The sequence below is a fragment of the Poecilia mexicana genome, unplaced genomic scaffold (assembly GCF_051168715.1).
Source record: "Poecilia mexicana isolate PSO_F unplaced genomic scaffold, ASM5116871v1 scaffold_19, whole genome shotgun sequence".
Lineage (NCBI taxonomy): Eukaryota > Metazoa > Chordata > Actinopteri > Cyprinodontiformes > Poeciliidae > Poecilia > Poecilia mexicana.
Genome location: NW_028263388.1, coordinates 19,929,822 through 19,953,253, shown reverse-complemented (window position 1 = coordinate 19,953,253; position 23,432 = coordinate 19,929,822). Strand labels below are relative to the sequence as shown.

Genomic DNA, 23,432 nt, shown 5'->3' with positions numbered 1-23,432 from the left:
TTCCTGACATTTGAATAAACCCTTGAAATAGATCACTCTACGTAACCCATCATTGAGTTGTCCAACAATGAACAGCAGATGGCAGCAACACATCATTGATGCGCCTATCTGGGTCAACTCAAAGTAGAAGAAGAATAACTAGTTGTGACGTAAAGACGTTACATTAGGACGTGGGTTTTTTTTTTGACAACAAACAAACCAGCAACAGTATTTTCAATGTGTTCTATGAAGTAATGTGTGTATAAATGCTCAAGTACTGTAGTATCTAAAGTCGTGATATTTTTTTAATATTCCGGATAATTTTTTTCCGTTTCTTTTGGCTGCTAGCTGCAGTGAAAAAGCAGTTAGCATTGCAGCTAGTGCGTGAGCTATCATCATGATTTGATTGAATACAGAGGGGGAAGAAATTTTAAGTAATTGCTGCAGTATTAGTCATGCCTCTAATTAATCTCCCGTCTTGTCTTTTTTTTGTAAGATAGTTTCTCATGCATGGCTTCGTGGCGTTTGCTAAAACTAGTTTCTCAGCTGAAAAAGCCACAGTTAATTTCAACTAAACCAAACAACACCGTGTATCTGGCGTCAGTTCAAGCTTTTTTGTGAGTACATTTCTAATTTCTTTTTTTTAATTTAAACATTTCTCTGTTTCGCATCAAAATGTATTTGACGATGCCTCGCTGTTTTGTAGAATAAGTGCATTGACAGACTTCGAACCATCAAAGAGAACAAAAGTTGAGACAAAAAAACAAACAGCACCTACGACCTTTTACAAAGGTACTTTGCTCAGACAATATTTTTCTAATGTGTATAACAAACCTATTTTTGTTACAGTTTCTGTTTGTTTTTTTTTCCTTAGGCGTGTGTTCTTGTCATCACAGCAACGGAAATGAGACCATAAATAAAGAAAGCAAGGAAAACAAAGTAAAAACAAAAATGGATATGCGACCTAAAGCTGGAGCAGGCGGTTTACGGGGCGTAAAAAGAAAAGGCTCCTTTCAAAACACCGGCCCGCAGAAGTTTAGAAATACACTTGAACAATGGCTGGTAAAGCCCTCAACACGTTTAAGTGCAGAAGTGTTTCCAGGTGAAGAGGATGTGGAAAGGACGGGAAATGAGCTGAACCCATCAGCTGATTCTGCAAACGATGAAAATGCTGAGAAATCCTCAGTTTCTTCTATGGATGAAGGTACCCAAATACTAACACCACAAGAGTTTGACGAGGACTGTCCTTTACTGCCTGACACCAAGGACTCTGAGACAGAAGAACAACCAATGGAAGCGTGTTCTTCACACTCCGACGGCTTTACCACACAGAGAGCTAAAATAACAGACTTTTTTGCAGGGAGCACGTCACAGAGTTTTGCTGTGAAAAATGGTGGGCGAAATAAGTCTTCAGGTCCAGACAAAGAACGTACAGCTCCTGGAGTTACATGGTTGGGAACGCCAATCAGCAAGCTCAGGAGAATGCCGGAATGTGGTGGGAAGCTTCCACCACTGAAAGACGTTCCTGACCAACACACCGTGATGATAAGGGTTTGAGAACTCATTTCTTTTGTTATAAACAGGACAAAAAGAGCTTTATGAATGCTTTTTCGATTCCACAGCCTTTGAATACATAAAAAATAAATACAATTCTGCTGTAATAGTTTTGTAAAATGTAGGTTTCCTTGATAATAATTAAAAAGAAAAAAGTTAATTGTGATGATCAGAAATTCAGAAAAAAATATGCCAAAAACTTGCTGACTACAGAAAGTGTTTGGTCGATTGGCAAATCGCAAAGAGATTTAAACATATCCCAATCTGATCAGCAGTGTTTAAGAAACATGAATACTAACACACTAACACTGTTATTTTTTTTGCTTGTCCCACTGATAGACAGACCTCCTTAGAAACTGTAAAGTTCCTATTCCATATCCAGCTACATTTTTGGATACATGGGATGATGTCCATGTGAAGATGCCCTGCTCAAACGGGAATTTATTTCCAGTTGATGATGAGGTAAAACTGGAAGTGTTTCTCATGCTACTCGTTTAATAACATAAAACATCACAGATGCAGACTTTGTATAAAAGTGTGGGGCTGAAATGTGGAAAATTTCTAATTTGCTTTTGTATGATTTTTTTTTTTTGTTCAAATAAAAGTGTTGAGTTTGAGTCCTAGAGGCATTTAAAGCCACATTATGCCTAGTTTTTGTTATAAAGATGCAATGTTTAATCATTTTTAAGTTGTCTAGATATTTTTTCTTACAAAGTCTAGATGTATACTAATTTTACTGGAATAAATATCAAAAAACCATGTAGAGTTATGTGCCTTATTAACCAGTAGAAGGCACAACAATGTCATCATTTGTTGCCAGCCTGAATTTACACCACTGAATGCTAATGCCATTTGTTTTTCCTCAGAAAAAGAGTCGGTGGGATCTGATCAACGAAACTTTGGACAAGAAATTCACAAATGTTTTTCAGTTGAAGGTAAGTGGTTGTACGTCTTCATTCATTCTACATCACACAAAATATTTTCTTCTGGAGTTTTCGTTTTAAGATGTGTAAATCTGTCATGCGTTGTTTTGTGTTTATCCACTATTCAGTGTTTTTGCATTAGGTTTACAAATTAGTGAACTGGAACTTGTAAAAATGAGATCAGGTGTAACACGTGCGCACAACTGTAGTTGTTATTACCTGGTTACACCACAAGATGGCATTTCAGGTTAAGAAAAGGAAAAGAACAAAGCTTTATAACATGTAGTTGGAATTTCAATGGATTTTGAACACATAAATTGAACTTGCAATCAATATTTCTTTTGCTTAAAAAAAAGTTGAAATGTGTTTGGTTCTGTCACAGGAAGCGGTGCTGAATTATAGTGCCTCACACGCCAGAAAATGGGACTTCACAGCTCTGGACTTGTACTGTAACAAGGTAAAGTGTAATTGTTAAAGCACTGTTGCTGTTTATTTCTTGTTAATTCTTCTGATTTCAAAGATGGAAAAGTAACATTTGTTTTGCTCAACAGAGATTTTACTCTGCATGCAAACACAGAAAAGTAGGAAACACAAGACACCGAAAGATTACTCTAATAGTAATGAACCGTCAAGTGTCCAACTATCCGTCTATATAGAAAAAAGATCAAATGAAATGTTTCTTGTCGATCCCTTTATTTTCACCAACATCAATAGAAATGCATGACCTCTGAGCTCTGGGAGAACATCATGACTGTCATATCGCTGGAGCTATTCTGCTAATGATTGTTTTCATTTCTTACCTGTTTGGGATTTGTTTGTAAGTATCATGGGTGTCTCTGGAAATGGTTCAGAATCTAATGCTACTTAGATATATAACTTGAGGAAGACGTAAACGGTTTATATTCATAAAATAATCAAAGTATATAATTGCTTCCACCTGCTGTCAAGAAAATGGGTTTCATTTTTGTTTGACTGTCAAAGTAAGAAATAAAACCTGTTAGTTGCCACAAAACCACTTTTGTGGCAACAATCAAACCACATTCTTGTGTTAGAAAGGCCCTGTCAATGTCCAGAACCAACTGCAAGGGGTTCAAATGAATTGAAAGTGAGTTACAATTGAAACTGTGTGGTCAGGTTTGAAAGAGACTCTCCATCGAGTCTAAGACCTGCAGCTGTACTTCTAGTGAAATATGATTGTAGGGTTAGGGTTTAAAGTCACAACGCAAGTATTTATTTATTTTTATCAGCAAAGCTACATGAATCAAATCCAAAGGCAACGTTGTAGAGAAATGTATAAAGACGCGTAGAATATTTTGACCCAAGTTTAATAATTAACAATACCTAGTTGTTTTCTTCAAGTCAAAGATGTGCTTTATTATTCCCAGTAAAGCTTTGGCTCATTGCTCTTTGCTCAGAGTCGCCAGTGTCTTCGACAGTCGCTTTTGGAGGCCATCCGTCATCTGTCATATTAAAGTGCTCTGCGTCATCTTCCGTAAAGATTCAGAAGGTAGCTGAACGTCTGGATCATTCAAGAGAGAGGGACGTTCTGTTTGAGACGTTGTTGTGTTGTGATACAAGTGAAATAAGATTTCCCAAGTTTATTAGACTATTGATGGAAATGCTTTATGTTTTAATAGCGTTTCAGACTCCAGGTGGAAAAAGTGACTGTTTTATGTCAGTATGCTACAAGTTTGAGCGGTAAATGATTTGAACAAAATGGAAAATTCTCGGAGCTTTGAGTAATAATTGAATCTTCAAACAAAAGGTCATTTTTACTAACTTGTCAGAAATGAAAATAGTTGACATTAAATAACAGGCAGTAGCTCGATCCAGTCAGCTTCTGTTGAATAATTCGTGTCAAAAATAATGTTACAAAGGATATTCCATCAAAGTGAACGCCTGCGCTGAAAGAGGCCGTAGCCACAGGCTTAGTTTTAATGCTGAGATCTGATTTAGCTGTGATGTCGAACCAGAACGATGGATAAAGGAACGGCGGGGCTGCATGGAAGCACTGAGGTCTTTCTGCGTGGAGGTTGCATGTTCTCCCCGGATACTCTGCCTTTTTCCCACAGTCATAAAACATGACTGTTAGGTTAATTGCTCTCTCCAGAATCCAAATTGCTTTTAAGTATGTGTGTGTGTGTACACTAGATGCTTCCCATGTGTGTTTTTTGCACTGTGATGGACTGGTGATCTGTCTCTACCCTGCCTTTCACCCAATGAAGGCTAGAAATGGGCACCAGCTCCCCTGTGTCCTTACAAGGATAAGCAGGCATAGACAATGGATGGGTAAAAGAATGGTCTAAGATGGAATTTAGGTGGAACTCGTATAGATGGGAAATATTTTATATTTTTTTTATTCTTATTAAATTAAAGGAGAAATAAATGATTATTCTTAAGATTATTAAGTTGCAGTAAATAAATTAAATTGTTTGAATTAGGTCTGGAAAATTGTGGTTTGGCACTAAATTTATTACATCGCTGCTTATAACTTCATTTATGGATCTTAATATTTCACATTTTACACTTTTTTTTTTTCAAGAAAAATAATATTGCTTGTGCAGCAAATTTGACTTTCAATTGTCAAACAGAAAATTGATTCTGTTACATTATGTAATATTTTTTTAGCACAGTTTCAAAAATAATTTAAAACAGCCAATGAGGTATGACGTTTTGATTATAAAGTTTCATTTTCAGAGTGAAATGACAATAGCACTTTTGTACAATGCATCTGTTTCTTCAGATTGTTATAGCTCAAGCTCTTGTGTCGGACTGAGGCAGAATGTTTTCTGGTGTCAGAGCAAAAATGCACATGAATGGCATGGAGTGACGGGTCGGGCGTCCTCATCGAATATTCATCTCAGCTCGTATTCCTTATGAATAACGGAATAGCCGTTGACGGACAGCCTCAGTTTTGTTGAGTTCAGTTCATTTCTCTCTCTGCTGCCCAACAAGTACTCTATGCATGCTTATGAGCACAAAGGGGTTCATTTTTACTTAGTCACCTGTTCATAGACTGACTGCTTACTTGGTTAGACCAGAAGAACTGACTTGTATTTTTGTAGCTGTTGTTTCTGTCAAATTCCCTCTTGCTTAGTTTAAATGTAACATTACCAACAATCTTAACACAGAAAGAAAAGCAGATACACTTCTGCTTTTTATGGAAAAAGACACATTTTTCTTACTTCACAATTACGCCTTATTTTGCGGTGTTTATCTCTTTAAATCCCAATGCATTGCCTGTTTTATAATGTGACAAAATGTGAAAAATTGAAACATGGGTACTTTTGCAAAGCACTGTACGTTCTGTTAGATTTCCTCTATCATCTGGTATTGTGTGCGGAGCTAGTCTTAAGTCGTACTGACAGTTAAGTCAGCTCATGTGAGTCTCTGTCTGCTGCTGATTTACACAGCTTGCCTAATATTACCTTAGCTATATCTACTATCCCCATCGTGTCAACTGCCGTCATTTATTACACCCAGAGGAGCAGTTTATGATGTCAGCCTGGTCATTACTTACAGCAGTGTTTAGCCAAGCTTCCATTGCCATAATATAAATGTTCCAAGCTAAATCACAAGCCGGGGCTTCTTGTTCTGGGCACACGGAACCCATTTTATTTCAAACCCTTGGTCATTTGCATTTCTTCCTGGAAGATTGTTTAATGAGTTTGCTTGGCTGTGCAACTTTGATGAAATTGCGTCGTGATTGATAATTCTGACATTTTGGTGCCACTGCCGGGCTAATGCAAGTAATATATAAAAAATGTGTTCTATGAATGACGAGCATTATGAATTTTTGGATTGCTACTTTAATGTGTCTTTTGACAGTATGACACCACGTATTCACATTATATACATTAAAAAATATATTCCATTCATGTCCTCCCATCTTTGTGCTACATCAATAATATTTCAATGTTTTTTTTTTTTTCTTTCTGACCAGTATCTTTTGTTTGTTTGTTTTACTGCTTCATAATTTAAACAAGTGTCAGACAAGTGTGTTTAATATGTCTTCAACTAATCAGCCTGAATGAGTAATAGAGAGGCAGCTGAAGTTTATGGCAAAACAACAAGCATAAACAGATCTCCTGCTCTCTCCAAGGTCCTGGAGCGTGATGCTGTGGAACATCTGTTTGACTCTCTGCTGCCAGACATGGTGCAATTAGCGCTGAGAGCATCTGAGCTCTGCACCAAGGTAACACCAGTAACTACCCATTGCAGTGACTGGCTGGTTTTGGTGAATTGTTGCAGCAGATTGATCCCAAAGGTCCCCAGATGATAAAGCATCTTGTCTAGTTGTTGTGAAAGGGGGTGAGGACCTATGATATATTTCTTTAAAGAAACTGTAACGTAGCACATCTGTACCAAAGCCACATATGCATTCTTTTTTTTAGTGAATCAATAAAAATGCATTCAGAGTTTACACATTATTACATTCATGCAGATTGCTTCCTTTAACGCGTTGGCATAGCACAAATGATTTTATCCTTCTTCAGTTGTCCCTCTGTTTGTCCTCTAGCCTATCCCCCTCCTGAAAAGAGGCATGAGCCACTCCATCACCATGTCTCAGGAGCAGGTGGCATGTCTGCTCGCAAACGCCTTCTTTTGTACCTTCCCCAGAAGAAACTCCAGAAAGACTGAGTACTGCAACTACCCAGATATCAACTTTTTCAGGTATTGTGTGTGTGTGTGTGGGTGATGTTCTGCTTTGTTTAATAGACAATTGGTTAACCATAAACCTTTTCTGGCACAAGCACATGTTTTCGTTCTAACATGGTATAATGTTGGAATAACTTGCTCATCAAAAATCATCCGAAGACATTCAGAAAGCTGGAATGTATTCATCAGTTTTTTCATTTAAACCACAAGCTTCATTGAATTTTTAAGAATTTAAGTGACATACATTGAAGCCAACACAACAAAAATGCGGCTTTCATTTATGTTTATTCCCCTTAACTCTGATACGTCTGAATGAAATCCAGTTCTAGTAGTTGTATTTACACCTCACCATTGCAAGTTTTCTCACTTTATCTGGCCAATTCTGTTTTGAGCTCTGTTTCTTCATTGTTTGATTTTACTCTACATCATCTGATTCAGGAAAATATTTCCTTAGATTTAGTAAAAGGATTGCATCTGTGAAAATCTTCTGTATTTCTTTCTCCTTACAAACCGTCGCTACAAATCCCATCAGTTAGGGTGTAATGTTAAAATCTGGCTACAGATCTCTTGCTTAGTCATGTTGCCAATATCTGTTGGAATCACAATGTGATTATCTAAATGGAAGAGGAAATTAGATTAAAACCGACTCAGATGGCTGCTTTTAATCTACATCAAACATGTTCCGTGGAAACATGTTTGTTTTCTTGAAACGTTTGTTTCCACGAAACATCAGACATGTTCCGTGGAAACATGTTTGTTTTCTTGAAACGTTTGTTTCCACGAAACATCAGACATGTTCCGTGGAAACATGTTTGTTTTCTCGAAACATGTTTGTTTCCACGGAACATCAAACATGTTCCGTGGAAACAAAAACATGTTGCCACGGAAACAAACATGTTTTCGTACACAAAGTCGAAACATTGTGTAATGCCGAAACATTACACAAAAGTCTTCAAAGAAGAAACTATTGACCATGTAAATGTTGTTTGCCAGGCGGTACGATCTAAACCTAAGAAACCTGCACCACACCCAGGAATTTAAAAGCTCTCTGTGGCTAATTCAGTTTTCCTGTATTCACCACAGTGGCAGCTCGTGAAAAAACAAGATTTCCTAGAAAAAATGTTAATCACTTCACATTATGTCTGCTCTGCTTCTGACCTATATTGCCACACTGATGTGAAAAAAACTGACTTGCCCACTCAGTCATTTGGCTCAGACACTGAGAAAAATAGGCCATTGCTCCAGCTAATAATCCTGAGTAGGCATGCAGTGGGAATGTTGGGTTAATTAATAACATGAGCTGGTATTTTGCACAGAGTGAGGCCATCTTTTGGAATTGTGTCTTGGACTTTGCTATATTCAGTTTCTTCTGCGTTGGATTGTTCTTTATCCAAAACCTTGATTTCAGTTGTTTCATAATTCAGAGGCAAAAAGTGTTTTTAACTGCGAGAGTGACTTTAGTGAGGAGAAATCCGTCCTCTTCATCTACCTGGATTAGAACAGTTCATCCATTGTTTCTGCGTAGAGGATCTTTGGGAAAGTAAGAGTGCTCACTCCAACCTTTAGCTAAGTCACTGAGTGTCTGCACATTGTTTTTTTGAAAGGGATTTATGGTCAATAATAAAATCCATTTACAATGTTTACCAGTCGTGATTTGCTGCTGTGCGTTTATAGAATAACGTTTCTGCTTTAAAAACAAAGAAAATGGCTGATTTTGATGTATGTATATATTATACTTGGAAATTTGTTTCAGTTTTCATGCTCTAAAATATGATGCTCTTTACTGCTCAGTATTTTTTAAAGCAAATTCACTTTGTCTCAGCAACATGGTTTTGGAGAGACGGCAGTCACTCCAAACTAGAAACTCGGGTGGGAATATTTTTCTATATCCATGCTTTAGTTTAAATATCCTCATTGGATCCTATTTAATTCAGTTCTGTTAAGATTCTTTTTTTTTAGCACCATTTGTAATAAATAATGTCTCAAAGCACATCATAAAGCATCTAATCTGTATGCAAATGCATGGTGTATTCGGTACAATCATATTGACAGATTGGAAGTCATGTATTGACCTGAGTGTTCCAATTTGATTTTGGCTATTAAACAATCAACTCAGATTCAGTTTATTATTCAAATTTGTACCTAAGAAAACCCAGCCGATTATATCGAGCCACTGACTTTGCAGCAATTAATCTTCCCGAATGAGCATGTAGCAGTGTATGAAGTCTTTAAGTTTGCAGCAATCCCTTATACTAAGAATTTGTTTTCCTTTCTGGAAAGCTTGGTCATCTGCTCCCACATGTAAACATCTTTTTTTTTTTTTTCTTGGCATGTTTACACCACATAGCAGATGTGTAGAAATTGGCAAAAAGTCTTGCAAAAAAAAAGAAAAAAATAATTAATGGTAACTGAAATGAAGATACAGTCTCACCATCTGCTGCAAAGGATGCTTTTAGTTATCTACCACCTTACATATTAAAAGTATTCAGTGTGTGTTCTTGTTGTCAAAGAATATTGACTTGCAAAAATGATGCTAAAACCAAATGTGATATTAAATGTAGTCACCTATGTTGTTTTGTTCACAGCTATGGTCCCTAGCAAAGGTATTCCAATGGCCAATTGTTTTGTTTGGCTACTTATATTTATTCCTTATATATTTCCAAACCTAGATAATTTTTATTTATAATTTAAGTAATAGATGCACACAAAATGATGCAAGACTCATAAAATTGTTTAAACATAAAATCATGAAGTATGATGTGCATTTATATATACCCATCACATAAAATCAAGTGCAAACAATGGCATTTACACACCACCTACATTTAAACCCAACATTATTTGTAACCTTGGCAGATTTAGATGTAAAATAGTTTTCATTAAACCAAGAACTTTGTTTTTTGATAGGAAATGGCAATTTTAATATTAGCCGTCATGCTACCACTGTACTCAGATCAAACTCAGCACTCCGGCTGGACCACTTAAAAATATTATTGCATTTAGACAGAATTTGCATGTTTTTAAAATTAAAACATGACTTTAATCCTAAATCGATGACTAATATAGGTCAATTCTCTATTTCTACAAGACTATATTACAGTTTGTTACTAAAAGGCTGCTTTCGCTGGTGGCAGACTCATGTCCAGTACATTTTTCTGAGAGCTACAAGAGGCTGGATTGTTTCTTGAGGCCACTTGGACTAAAAAAAGACAGATGAAAGCAGAAACTGGCTTTACTGAACGAGTTTTCCAGTCCCTGAAGGGCTCTTAGTGCAGCAGGCTTTTGTCATTGCTTCATTTTCATTCCATAAAATTTCCTTTTTTTTTTTTTTTTTTTTATTGTCGCATCTGTGTGCTTCTTTTAGACTCGTATTAAGAAGGATATTGTGAGTTTAGTGTTCAAAGTGCACTCGTATATCCAGCGCATCTCGCTGCCAGCGGTTTTATATATGTGTTAAGACCTTTTTTTCCTCCTGAGGACACTGTTGCTTTAAAGGGACGCAGCGTTTCCTAATGTATCCCTGGAGACAGAGAGATCCCTGATCCCCTTTTTCTTTTCTTTTTTTATGTGCGAGTGCGGGGACAGTGCAGGAGTGTTGCGCTGTGATGGACAGCCTGGGGCAACTTTCTCGTAACAGCAAAGGAGCTCCTCCATAATCGGCTAGCGACTGAAAAGGAGGCTGAGTGAGAGATGAACTAATTCATATCAAAAGTTAAAGCATGACTGAACTCACGGGGCTAAAATGGGGGTCATCCATCTCTTCAGCAATGATTCTGCAAATGAACAGTTTTTGGTCGTCTCGACTTTAGTCAGTTGGTGGTAAGATGGCATGTCATGGCCAACTTCTTTAAAGATTGAGCTTTCTTCCTTTGGAAGAAAATGTAATCGTATACACTGACACAGCACATTATTTGGGTATAACTGTTTAAGTAGTTGTTTGCTCAAACTCATTTTGACATCTGGCTTTGGAGAACACCATTTGCTGAAGTTCAAACTGAGCATTAGAATGGGGAAGAAAGAGGCTTTAAGTGACTGAATGTAGCGTACTTGGTGGTGTCAGACAACTGGAGATCTGGAATATTTGCCCACAACCATCTCTGAGGTTTACACAGAATGGTCTGAAATGAGAAAATAACCTGTGACCAGCAGTAATGCAGACTAAAAAAAACCTTGTTGCTACCACAGTAGAATGGGCAGACTGGTTTAAGATGATAGAAAGGCTGAGGATTGCTGAAGCCTTGAAGCAGAAGGGCTAGCCCAGCCGAAGACGACTTCAGAAGATTGCTTGTGTGACGTACAGATTGTAAAATTTAGCTAGGTAAATGTTTTTTTTGAAAAATATCACTCTGTATGTTTTTTTCCTTTCAGGCTGTTTGAAGGCTCATCCTCCAGAAAGATTGAGAAGCTGAAAACCTTGATGTGTTATTTTAAAAGTGTCACTGAACAGAGTAGGTGATCAGATTTACTGCTTTTTGATTAAATTGAACTGTTGCAGAGAAAGCTAAGCAATCATTCTTGTGTCCTTCAGAACCTACTGGACTTGTGACATTCAGCCGTCAAAGACTGGATAAACCTCCCGACTGGACAAGGTTTGCTGGGGTTTTTTTTGTTTTTGTTTTTTTGATTTAGTTTATTTAGAATAGTATAAGGAGCACCAAAGACACAGGAGCTTACTAAAAGTGGAATGTGGAAAACAATGTTTGCATTTCAGCTCGCCGACTTTGCTCACAAGACTCCACATTACGTGTGAAGGGACCATAGAGGACGATGGCTATGGGATGCTTCAGGTAAGACCTCTATTCAGGGTTTGTATGGGTGCTTGAAATCCTTGAAAATGCTTGAATTTCAAATAGGTGTTAGGGGAGTTCTCAGTTTCTGTATGAAGTTCTTGAAAGCACCTGGGATTCAAACTGCACGGTTTTGTAATAAAAGGTAATCTAATGTTTGATTAAAAGTCTAAAATGGGAAAGGGTTATTTACAGTTGAAGCCAAATATTTTCATACACCCAATAAGAAGACACAATTTTTTTCTTATTTTCTGAAGTTAAATCTGACTAACTTTTTTTAATTTTGGGTTATTTCCATTTACTGAAACTATGTGAGAAAATCTTTGTTTATTTTTTCCTAGTAACTGAACTTATTGATCTGTAATTGAAATAAAGGTTGTCTCATATTTTCTACATTAAACTACGTTATTGAAATTTTGATTTTTTGTTTTTGTTTCATTTGTGTGTTATCAGGCCAGTCAGGTCTATAGGTTGTCTGAGAGAGAACTTTTCAAAACATAAAATTTTGTTATATTTTAGTCTAACTTGTCCCTGTTGTAGAATGTAGAGTACGATCACAAGACATTATTAATAACAGTAATAAATACATTAGTGAATTTGTGTTTGTTTTGTTTTGTTTTTATCTCCAAAGTGTGTGTTGAAAATGTTTGAAAAGTCCTTGAATTTTGCTGTGGAAAAAGTGTCTGAGCCCCGTCTGTTGGAATTGTACACTAGTTAAAACATGTTACAGTCTGATTTAGATTTATTTACATTTTTCAGCAACTTAAATGTACCAGGGGCTGTTTCTCCTCTGTAGTAGTCATTCACTATGCCACCACATTTTCAAGTCTGTCACCCAGAATGCTTAGCAGTGCAAAATAAGCCCCTCTGAGGGAGCTGCGCACACGTCAGAGGGAGTTTGGGCTGGGACTGGGGTCGAGGCCTCTGGGCCTCCTCGGCGTCCCGAACACTGTCAGCGCTGCCCCCTCCGACTTTCACCTTTTGTTTGCCACGGGCTGACAGTTGATGTGCGCACACGACCAGCTCCGGGGCTCGCAGTAAGCTGCGATTGATGGATGCTCTGCAAGGGTGGGGTTGGGGGTTGAGGTCCTGACAGCTTGTCAAGGCAGACTCTGGAGTCTGGCTTGTTGTCCCAATGTTGAGTGACCACAATGGAGAGATCTGCCCTCACACAGCTGCTCAACTTTTTTTTTTTCATAGCGTTTTTATGCGGCTGTGATGGGTTCGGTCTGGGCCAACTGTGGGTCACTGAGTAAAAACCGTCAGCCCTGAAAATGTACAATTTCAAATGAACTGAAATAATTTAATTACTTGCAAAAATAAACAGAAAGCATAATTTTTGCAGTTTATTTCCTTAAATAAATCTTTTAATTTGATATTTGCTACTGGCGGCTGCAGAACTCAATGCAGCTATGAGGGAGAGCTCAAAGCTCATTTTGGCTTTGTGGACAGATTGCCTGAGTAATGCCACCACCTCAGGCTAACCTCCCCAATAAACCTGTCATGGATTCTGTCAAAAATAAAACACAAAGGGCAAATACAATTTCATGACATGTTTTGCTTCCAAAGTTTGAGAAGCTGTTCTTGTCTAAGCTCGTTTTTTCTTTTTTTTTCTTGCAAAAATCTGACTGATTAGAAAATGAGCAGGGTCAGCAGAAGCTTGGATGTTTTTTTTTCTCTATCTTTCATGGCTTTTGCCTTATCGTCCAGGTGGATTTTGCCAACAAGTTTGTTGGAGGAGGAGTTATTGGCGCTGGTCTTGTCCAAGAAGAAATTCGGTTCCTCATAAACCCGGAGCTCATCGTGTCACGTCTCTTCACAGAGGCCCTCGATGATAATGAGTGTCTCATTGTCACAGGTAATTTTAAATGCCTCATTTTTAGGCATTTATTTCTCTACTTCTATAATCTAATTGAGTTGGTTGGGAGATTTTGAACCCATTGTTTTCGTTTTTCTGCACTGGAGTTTTGATCTATTCTTCTCTGAATACATGCAGATGCAAAAATGCCCATTATGTCCAGCAAATTTGATTAAGTAGATTATCAAAAAATGAGGCAGATTTCACGGGAGAGGAGAATGAATTCAAGCTTGAGGTCCTTTTCTGTAAACTCAGCATCGCAATTGTATTTTTGTCTTTTCCTTAACTAGCTCCAGCTTTCAACAGGCAGTATTTCTTCTGCACTGTCTACTACATGATGCAAACAGTCCTTGCAAACATCTTTGGGAATGATAAACTATTTGCTTTGCCTACAATTTCCACTGATATAGAAACTATTGGTGGACTTTGTGTACGTCTAGCCTCATTAAAATGCCTGCAAACGGTGTGTGATTAGATATGTTATTTGTTCCTCAGAGTTCTTTTAAAAGCAGATATTTATTTGCATCTGGCCTCTTAAAGACAAGGATACCTGCAAATACACTCGTGAATTCGCCCTAGATTGTTATCCTTCCAGATTGGAACAGTAATTCTTAAGATTTATACCATTTGTGCTTCAATCTTCATACACTCTTTAACTGATGTTTACATCTTCAATTTACCCCATTCTGGGTCAGCTTGAAGGTGTTTATGGCTTTGCCGTCTTTGTCTGTCGGTCCTTGTCACACGTTTCTTTTTGATTGGCTTCGAGAGGCAGTTGGAAGATGGAGAGTTGGTGGACTTGATTGCACCGTTGAAGACTTTCTCTTAAATAATTCCTAGTACTTCACAATTGGATGTTTGCAACAAACACGGCTGTCAGAAACCTGTGTAGACCCAATAACAAGACGGCAGACATGAGGGTTCCCTCTGCAGGAGGCTGATGGCGCCTGTCCTGTTTTCCACTTCTTCTTTTTGTTTTGTGGAAATGTTTGCAGGAGCTTGATTGGGTTTAAAGAGGACAATCAGTGTATTCTGGTAACGGCTAGTAAAAAAAAAAATGTACGCCTTGTATTTTAGTATAATTTACATCTATCTTGTACAGCTGGATTAAAAAAATATCTTTAACAAAGGTTTGGATTTTACTGATTAACATGATGGTAATCTCATGTTTAGTTTTGTTTTTCAAGGACAGTAAAGTTTATTCAACTGTGGTGTTTTTTTTCGTCACTTTCTGACATGAGCAGTGATTGTCAGTCTGCATCGCCAAGAAACAACCATTCTACTTACATCTGGCTTTTGTTGTTAAATTTCTTTCTAAATATGGCTTTCATTATACATTGTATCAGAACTGTAGACTAGAATAGCAAGTGAGGCATCACATTCTTTGTCTTTGCCATCTCCAGACATGCCGCGTCTTCCCGTTTGGCCGAGTCACCTTCAGACTTCGTGCCTGCCTTTGCTCCACTTAACTTTATTACTCCAGCACAGAATTAATTAGAGCTGGAAGACCTGCCCAAGACCTGCTCCGCTAATGGACTCTTCCATTCCATCATCTTTATTAAACTCAGCCAATATCTCTTGTTCCCATTGTAAAACTCCAAGCCTTGGATGCATCGTGGCCCACTGCGGTAAATCATATTTTTCTGCAAGAGGTCTTGGCATGCAGCAACACAGACTAATGGGTTGTAGCTCTGCACTGAAATTTGCAAAAGTGCTCTGGCTAATTGAATTTTCCTTGATTGGTAGATATCTGGCTGCCATTGGGACGGTCAACGGTATAAATAGTATCAGGGAGAAGTCACATGGTTGGTTTAAAGACGATGCTGACAAGGAGATGCTTTAAATCAGTAAGGAGGAAGCAGTGCCATGGAGATTGTATTTCTTTTTCTATCTGGAAGGTGGAAACCAGTAAAACTAGTGGCAGCTTGCTTGTGTCTATGCAGTGTTTCCCATCTCCACTTATCCACACTGTTCTAATAGCATAATTTGTGATTTCTGTTGTTGCTTTTATGTTCACAAAAACAAAATGTTTCCTTTTTATTCCTTTGTCATTAAGAAAGACATTGATATGAGTTAATTAAAGATTTAAAAAAAAGTTCACTCCTCCCAGCTTTGAATTAACACGGCAATGAGATGCACTTCTGACCTTTCACTGCCCGGTCCAGCACAAATGTGAGACTTTCTTGCTTGGATATATTTGCACATGAATAAAATGACCTTTAATACTTTATTTTGACCTGCTTTTTGTTGTTACTTATGAAATCATTCTAATAGTTGGTTTTCTCTAAATTCGGTCTTTATACGCTTCCCTCCACAAATACCTTTTAAAGAACATTTTGCTCACAAAAAATGAGAAGAAGATTTAATTTTGTTCCTGAAATATTATCTGTTCAAGTGCAAAAATGTCAGGGATCATTAAAAGGTCATGTTCTTGAACAGCAAACAGATGTCTCTCCAGTTTTATGACTGAGATATTATTCCATTGTTGAGATTTCTAAGTTCTGATTTAAACAGAACATTTGGAAGTAGTAATTTAAAGTCATTTCTTCCTGTTTAATAACTGTGCTTTATTCCTACAATATAAAATTTAATTGCGCAGTCACAATATGCATTTAATCAAAGTTAACCTTTAAGAGTGTTTATTATGTCGGAGAAGGTATTCTGCGTTTGTTTCCTATGTTTTTTTTATTTAAATTGTTTATTATGTTTATAAGGGGATTTTGAATTATATTAGCCATTACTTTAAAAGAAACATGATGATGATGCCAACTGGAGTTCAGAGCTCTTTCATATGCGTCTCTTTTTTTTAATTCTTTGAGTAGGACGAGGTTTTTTGCTTGTTTTTGTTACAGCAAGTACATCTTAATTTTTGACTTTTTTGTTGGTTTTGTTTTGTTTTTGTTTTTGTTTTTTTGGGGGGGGGGGTTGTGTGTTTATTTCATTGGCAGTAAATATTCAATTATTGCAGTATTATCTACATAAGATTATTTATTCTCCACCTTCGGTCTTATTATATCCCTTACTTTGAAGCTTTAATTTGACTAAAAAAGGACACAATATTGATGTTTCAATAAAACTTATCTAATTTTACCTTTCTTTCAGTGTTGCGTCATCATCACTAGCATCATGAGCAAACTTTAAACACGGTTTTTGATGTTGCTGTCTTTCAGGATCACAACAGTATAGCAAATACACGGGGTATTCTCAGACGTATAGGTGGGCTGGCTGTCACCACGACACCACTCCAAGGTATTAATCTATTTTTTCTTTTTTTTTCTTTTTTTATCTCAACAGCAGCAGCGGGCAGCAGCCAAGTCCTGAATTTTGAAGTTTAAATTTTGATTTGTCTGGTGCTTTGATTGTGGTCTGCTGTTGAATATTTTGTTGTGGTGCCTTGCAGAAGTATTGTCTTTTTTTCCCCCTTTGTTTGTTTTGATCAACTTACTTCCTATGGTTTCTATATATGTCGAAGTATTTTGTTGTCCTCATATCTGGTTATTGACTATTTTAGAGACGACTGGAGGAGACGGTGCACAGAGATTGTTGCCATCGATGCGCTACAGTTCAGGAACTTTCTCGAACAGTTTCACCCCGACAAAATTAACAGAGAACTTAACAAGGTGACCTTAAACTTTTTTTTTTTGTTTGTCGAAGTTTCGCTAGATTTTTGCTGCATGCAATTTACCATATACAATCATTCTCTTATAATTTAGATTAAAATATACATACAAACATATATGCTATGGTAGAAAACAAATTTGAGTATGGATGAAGGCTCTCTGCTTCCTTTCACTTTGACAGAAGTAAAGACATTTTTATCTCTGTTGTTTTGTTTATAGATGCATTATTGCATTGCTAGTGGATAACTTCTAATAGTTAATAATAAATATAAGTAATTAAAGTGATATTCAGGATATAAATACTGTATTTGTGAAGATATGTTTAATTAAAGTACATGTCCATAATACCCAGAATTATCCATCATTGATTTTAATTGGAATTAAGACAATTTACTGTCAGGATACCAGTCCCATGTATCATATTTACATGGTATTCTGCTTTTACATTTAATCTTAAGCTTCCCGAAGAGGTAATGGCCATTTGTTCTGGAAGAGAATCAAGATGTTGATGTTGTCAGGTCTGCTGTCAGAAAGCATGGAGCAGTTTGACAGTTCTGACATCAGGGTGAAGAATGCACAAACACAGAGATCAATCCTGTTTCGAATATTGTTCAGTTAAATGTCACGTCTGCCCTTTCCCCAAGAAGAATTTATCACTGGTCAGAAGGGAGGACAGGCTCTTACCATTTATTTTCACCGTGCATTTTGATTTAAAGTTAAAATAAATACTTCAAGCCTCCTTGGATGTTGTGCTGAAGTAGCTTTTAAAACAGTGGCTCGTATGGCTGATGCCTCAGATTTACACAAGAGTGTTTTATAGTTATGACTCTCGACGGTGAGGCTAGATTTTGTTCTCGTACCTCCAAAATGGCACATTAAAAAAATGTAAGAAAAGATAAATCACCCTGGGGCATTTACTTAGTATGAGTCAAGTCTCAAATCTACTGCGAAAAAAAAAATAATTAAGAATTAAGAGTAGCTGGTATTTTTACATAATTTTCATTTGATTCATTTTAAGTGAAAATGTTCTAACTAAAGCATGCCCTACTGGGAAATCGTTTTGGAGACGTGATGGAATTAAATTGAACAAGCCTTTCAATGTTTTAAATGTATTGCTCCTTACTGTGCTGGTGATACTTTCTAATGTGTCTGAAGCACTTTTATGATTTGAGATGCTCCTGCCTGCCTGTTACCTTATAGTTGTTGGCACACATTTTTAATTTATTCTGGGTGCTTTACAGAAATACAGTAAAAAATACAAATGAAGGAAATTAATGTGTGTACATTGTAATACAGAGATTAATTTAGAGGATTAAGCTCTGTAATATTCATTATTTCTGCACTTTTTTACATCCTCTTTTTTAACTTATTGTCTGACACTAATGTTAAATCTTTTTTGATTCTCCTTGTAGGCTTACTGTGGCTTTTCTTACTCTGAGAAGGAAAGTCGAAACCTCGCTGCAGTGGCAACGGGAAACTGGGGCTGTGGAGTTTTTGGAGGCGACACACGACTCAAAGGTAACGCTGACGTAACGTTGACGTCGGCACATTTTGACCAGACAAGCGCTCAGATCATCACTCTAATTGGACTCTCTTTCCTGGACGCAGCAGAATAAATTTCAAGTAGAAAGCGCTTCAGCATGGGCACCCATTTGTCTTCCAGGAATTTGTGCATTTACTTAAGGCATTTTTTATTTATTTATTTTGCCTTCCTCCTATTGATCTAATGCCAAAGTTGATATGTTGCATTAATAGCGAAATTGATTGCCTGCTTGAATCCATCAATCAGTTCCAGCTTTCTGTGTGTTGTGTTGTTATTACTCCTCTGGGGAGCTTTAGGAGAAACTTGTCCATTCCTTTGCAATAGCAACTTAGCTTTTCACCACATTTCAGCCCTTTTCTGTACCACACTTTATACATTGCATATATTATTGAAAGATGCTTTATTTCAGTGATCCAGTGCAAAAGATGGAACTGGCGTGTTACACTCAGATTTATTTATTTGAAGTGTTTATTTCTGTTGGGTTTGATAATTATGGCTCACAAAGCGCTGTGTCCGTGTATATTAATGGAAAGTTGTTTAGAAGGAGAAATGGGTAGTAAAAGGTGCAGAGTAACAGACATAACTGCCTCCTTGAAAGGTGTGTGTTTATTTTTTTGTTCCTTTTGTTTGGTTATTTGATTTCTATTGCTGTTATTTGTTCTATTATTTGGTTAATTATTTTGTACATCAATACCTCTTTTTGCTTTTTGCCACTCTATATTGTTTGTTGTAAATACACCTGCTAGTGAATAATGATAATTAAAAAACAAACGGCAACAACAACAACAACAAAAAGAAATGATGAAACCTGCAGAGTGTTTACAAAGAGATATTAAAAGGCTAGAAATGGCACATTGATGGGTAAAATTGGGGTCATGAGATATAATTACAGCATTTTTAGCCATATTTATTAAAATTGAGCATTTATTTAAAAAAAAAAACGTTTGTGATGCAAAGCCTATTCAAGAATTTAGGGAATATTTTACAAAATGTGGAGTTCTGCTGCAGCAATATGCAATAATGCTTGTGAATGTGGAACAATATGACTTATGATAAATAAACAAATAGTCATTGTTTTCTATATGTTCATTGTGATGAAATAACTTGGTTATAACTTTCGCTGAAACACCCAAATGCCTATTTTTCTGCTCAAAAGTGCTTCATTTACTTTGAGGACACAAAGTCAGAAGCATCTTACCTGGACTAAAGTTTAATTAAGTTTAATTAAATTAACCTTTTAATAATGTTCAAACTTACATTTATATTGATGTGCATTTATTAGATAAACATGGGTTTTTACTATATCAATACTCACTTCCTACTTGAGAGGCTGTCTGCTATCTGGGATTAGCTTCTCCCGTCGCCACCTTTCCTTTAATCACAAAAATGATTTTTGAGGACAGCTGTTGAAGCAGAGGCAGCGAGACAAACTGCTGATGGGTAGAAGTGCTGAGTGCTGATGAAGATGTTGTTTCAGTTTTGCTCATTACGTCGGCACTTTCCCAACTTTAATTAATCAGCAGACGTATTTCCAGTCTCTTAAAATATTCACAGCTTTCCGGGGCCAGTCGGGGCTCTGCGCACCAACAGATCCAGAGTTCACAGTGGGGGTGAGACCTAATCCCTTGATTACTCACCTTTTGCTGTACAGGTTTCAAACGTCAACCTTAGAGGAACTATTCATTTATTTAAATCTTTTTCTCTATCTTTTCAAATATTTTTTTTTTATTTCCCCAAGCTTTTATTGTATCCGCATCGGTCTGCTCGCACCGAGCACTGAAGCATACTCTCTGTTGTTGAGGTTTTACAGTCCTCTTTTCCTCCAGCTCTGATCCAGATGCTGGCAGCTGCTGAGGCGGGCCGAGACGTCGCCTATTTCACCTTTGGTGACAACCAGCTCATGACAGATGTCCACAACATGCACTCCTTCCTCACCCAGAGGAACATCAGTGTTGGTGAGGCAGCCAGCCATCCCGTCTGTTTATTTCTTTTTAAAAAATTTTTTTTTTAGCCTGTTGTTTTGACACTAACGCCATTGGCATCAGTGTTTGAGTTTGGTTTGTGTATTTTTTCTAATGCGTATACAGCCTCCCAGGTCTTCATACATTTTTGGTATGTGTATATATGTTGTGCTGAAGTTTTAAAATGACAAGTCCAACATCTGTTAATTTTCTTTTAGTTGTTTTTGTGTTAGTTGCAGTTTTTTTTCAGGTGGGTAACCACCGTTCCAGTGTCCAAATGGGTCGCTCAGATAAAAGGAGAGCAGTTCTGAGAGTCAGGATTATCCCACCTCTCAAACTCTTGTGACACTGTCCACAGCTAAGAGTAAATCTAACAAGACGGAGGTCTAATCCCAAAATGTTTCATCAGAAGAGACGATGCTTGAGCTTTATAGCCACAGTAAAAACATTTGTAGACATCATGGAAAGCTTTTCAAGCCTGAGAACACTGTACTAGCTGTGGTGGCAGCAGCATGCTGCCTGTCAGTGGTCCTGGTGCTCTGCACAAAGTTGATAGAATATTCAAGCCATCTCAAAAACTTGAATGAACCAAGAAATCCAACCAATTTAAACAAACTGTACCAACTCTTCCCAGAAAGGTAGTCAAATATTTAGTTTATTTTAAAACAGAAACTTAATTATTGTAAAATACTGTACATCTAATCCATATTTTAAAATGTAATTCAAGTTAGATGTTGTGTTTTCACTGCAACCCCCCAAAAAAGCGCTTCAACTGGATCATCAAATCCCCCCAAATTCATACTTCATTCATGCTCACAGGGCTGCTTGTAAAGTTAGCCTCAACTAATAATTATAGAGTTTTGAAAAATCAGCATTTTCTTTCTCATCTTAACAAGGCGAGTCTGTACAATGTCCTTGTCTCCATCACAGGGGAGGTGTACGATCTCCTGGGGCAGTACTACAGCTCGGTTTGTGAGAACTGCCTCCGGCGGCGCCCTGACGTCAGCCTCTACTCCTTCATCTACGAGCAGGTCGGCTCCTCAGAGGCGCCGGATGAGTCCAGCAGAGCTCCGGCCGGCCAACGCTCGCCCACAGGGCGCCATTAAGGTCATGATGCTGATGAGTCACTTTGACTTTAAACTGGGAAAATGGAGAGTGCCAAGATTTTCGTCACCTTGCCGGAATCAACACAGGAATAAATAAACGGCTCATAAATTAATTGCTATGATAGAAGTACAGAACTTAAATTGTGAAGGAAATTTAATTAGAAAGGGGTTTTATTTTTATTTTAATTTGCCTGTTATTTTTCTGTTTTTTTCCCCCCAGTTTTCTATTTATTCCTGATGCTTTTTTCCGCTGTCGCCTCCCTTACCCATGAGAATAGCCCTTGTATTTTACTAAATAGGATATAATACATTTTATATACAAGCAAAAATAGATTAGGAAAAAAGTAAATGTGATTCAGAAGTAAAAGGCAATTTAAAAACGGGCATATGAACTTTGAGATTATCCATATTTTATACATCTAAATTTATTTTGGTTGTTTTTGTACTTTTAGTTGGCATAAAAAACTTGATTATGGCAGGTATTTTATTTTTTTTGGTCCTTTACAACATTTAGTTCTGGACAAACCAAAACATGAAAAGAAACAAGGAGCACGAAGATGAAAACCAAGGTGGTCAGTTATGGCCCTGCCTGCTGCTGTGGTCACTTTGTTCCAGTGGGTACGCTGGTCCACTGGGATGCAATTTGGATGTTTAACGCCGAGGCAAAGGTTGCCATCCTTCCTTTCTCTCTGTCATGTAGCTGGTTTTTATACCCGCACTTATTCAGTTTAATTGAGTTTTCTGTCAGAAATGAAGTTAAAGGACAGGAATAGTTGTTGGAGGCTCAGATCACCAGTAGGAAAGCAGTTTAGATTAAAAGAGCAGTCTTCCTCTGTGTGTAATTTATTTCTCTCCCATAATGAGTTCGGACTACAGTTTAGGTGACGCTCAATTTGATGTGATTTTCTACTTTTTACACTGATCTTATTGCTTTTCATTGTTTTAACGCAAGGATTAATTTATATTTTTTCCTGATGCGTTTTGTTTTGGAGTCCAAATAAAATTGGATTTAATAAATAAAGTCGTCTTAGTTTTAATTCTTTCCTCCAGCTCTTTTCAAATGTAGCTATAGATGTAACTGATGCATTTATGAAATATTAGATATTCAATTTTTCTGGTATTTGTCTGAAAATAAAACTATGTAAGAGTGGACCACAGCTCAGCCAATCAGATCCAAGAGTTGGACATATTTCTGGAGTGACCAGCTTCTTTACTTGGGGGTAAAATTTTATGCACTACATTGATAAATCTCTAATTATGCTGCCTATTTGTACCATTTCAACATTTTTGTTTTGTTTTCTGTTTGCAGAAAACTGGTTGAACCTAAACCATCTTTAGCTGAATGTAAAGTTAGTTTAATTCCTTTTGAATGAACTCGTGGGCTTATCTAAGTTTACTAAAGAGAGTGTAGGTGTCAAAGCTTGGCACCGTCTGCCTTTATG

The 23,432-nt window shown here is 37.2% G+C and overlaps 1 protein-coding gene across 1 annotated transcript; it reads left to right on the top strand.

Annotated features, from left to right (window-relative positions):
* Positions 1-141: 141 nt before the first annotated feature.
* LOC106931137 (poly(ADP-ribose) glycohydrolase) lies at positions 142-23,011 on the top strand. Its single transcript, XM_015009080.2, has 17 exons — positions 142-596; positions 686-771; positions 854-1,530; positions 1,873-1,995; positions 2,400-2,468; positions 2,839-2,913; positions 6,559-6,651; positions 6,976-7,130; positions 11,484-11,563; positions 11,644-11,704; positions 11,827-11,902; positions 13,613-13,760; positions 16,931-17,009; positions 17,272-17,380; positions 18,793-18,898; positions 20,750-20,878; positions 21,815-23,011. The coding sequence occupies exons 1-17, from the start codon at positions 490-492 to the stop codon at positions 21,988-21,990; spliced, it is 2,349 nt and encodes a 782-aa protein (XP_014864566.2). The 5' UTR covers positions 142-489; the 3' UTR covers positions 21,991-23,011.
* Positions 23,012-23,432: the final 421 nt, after the last annotated feature.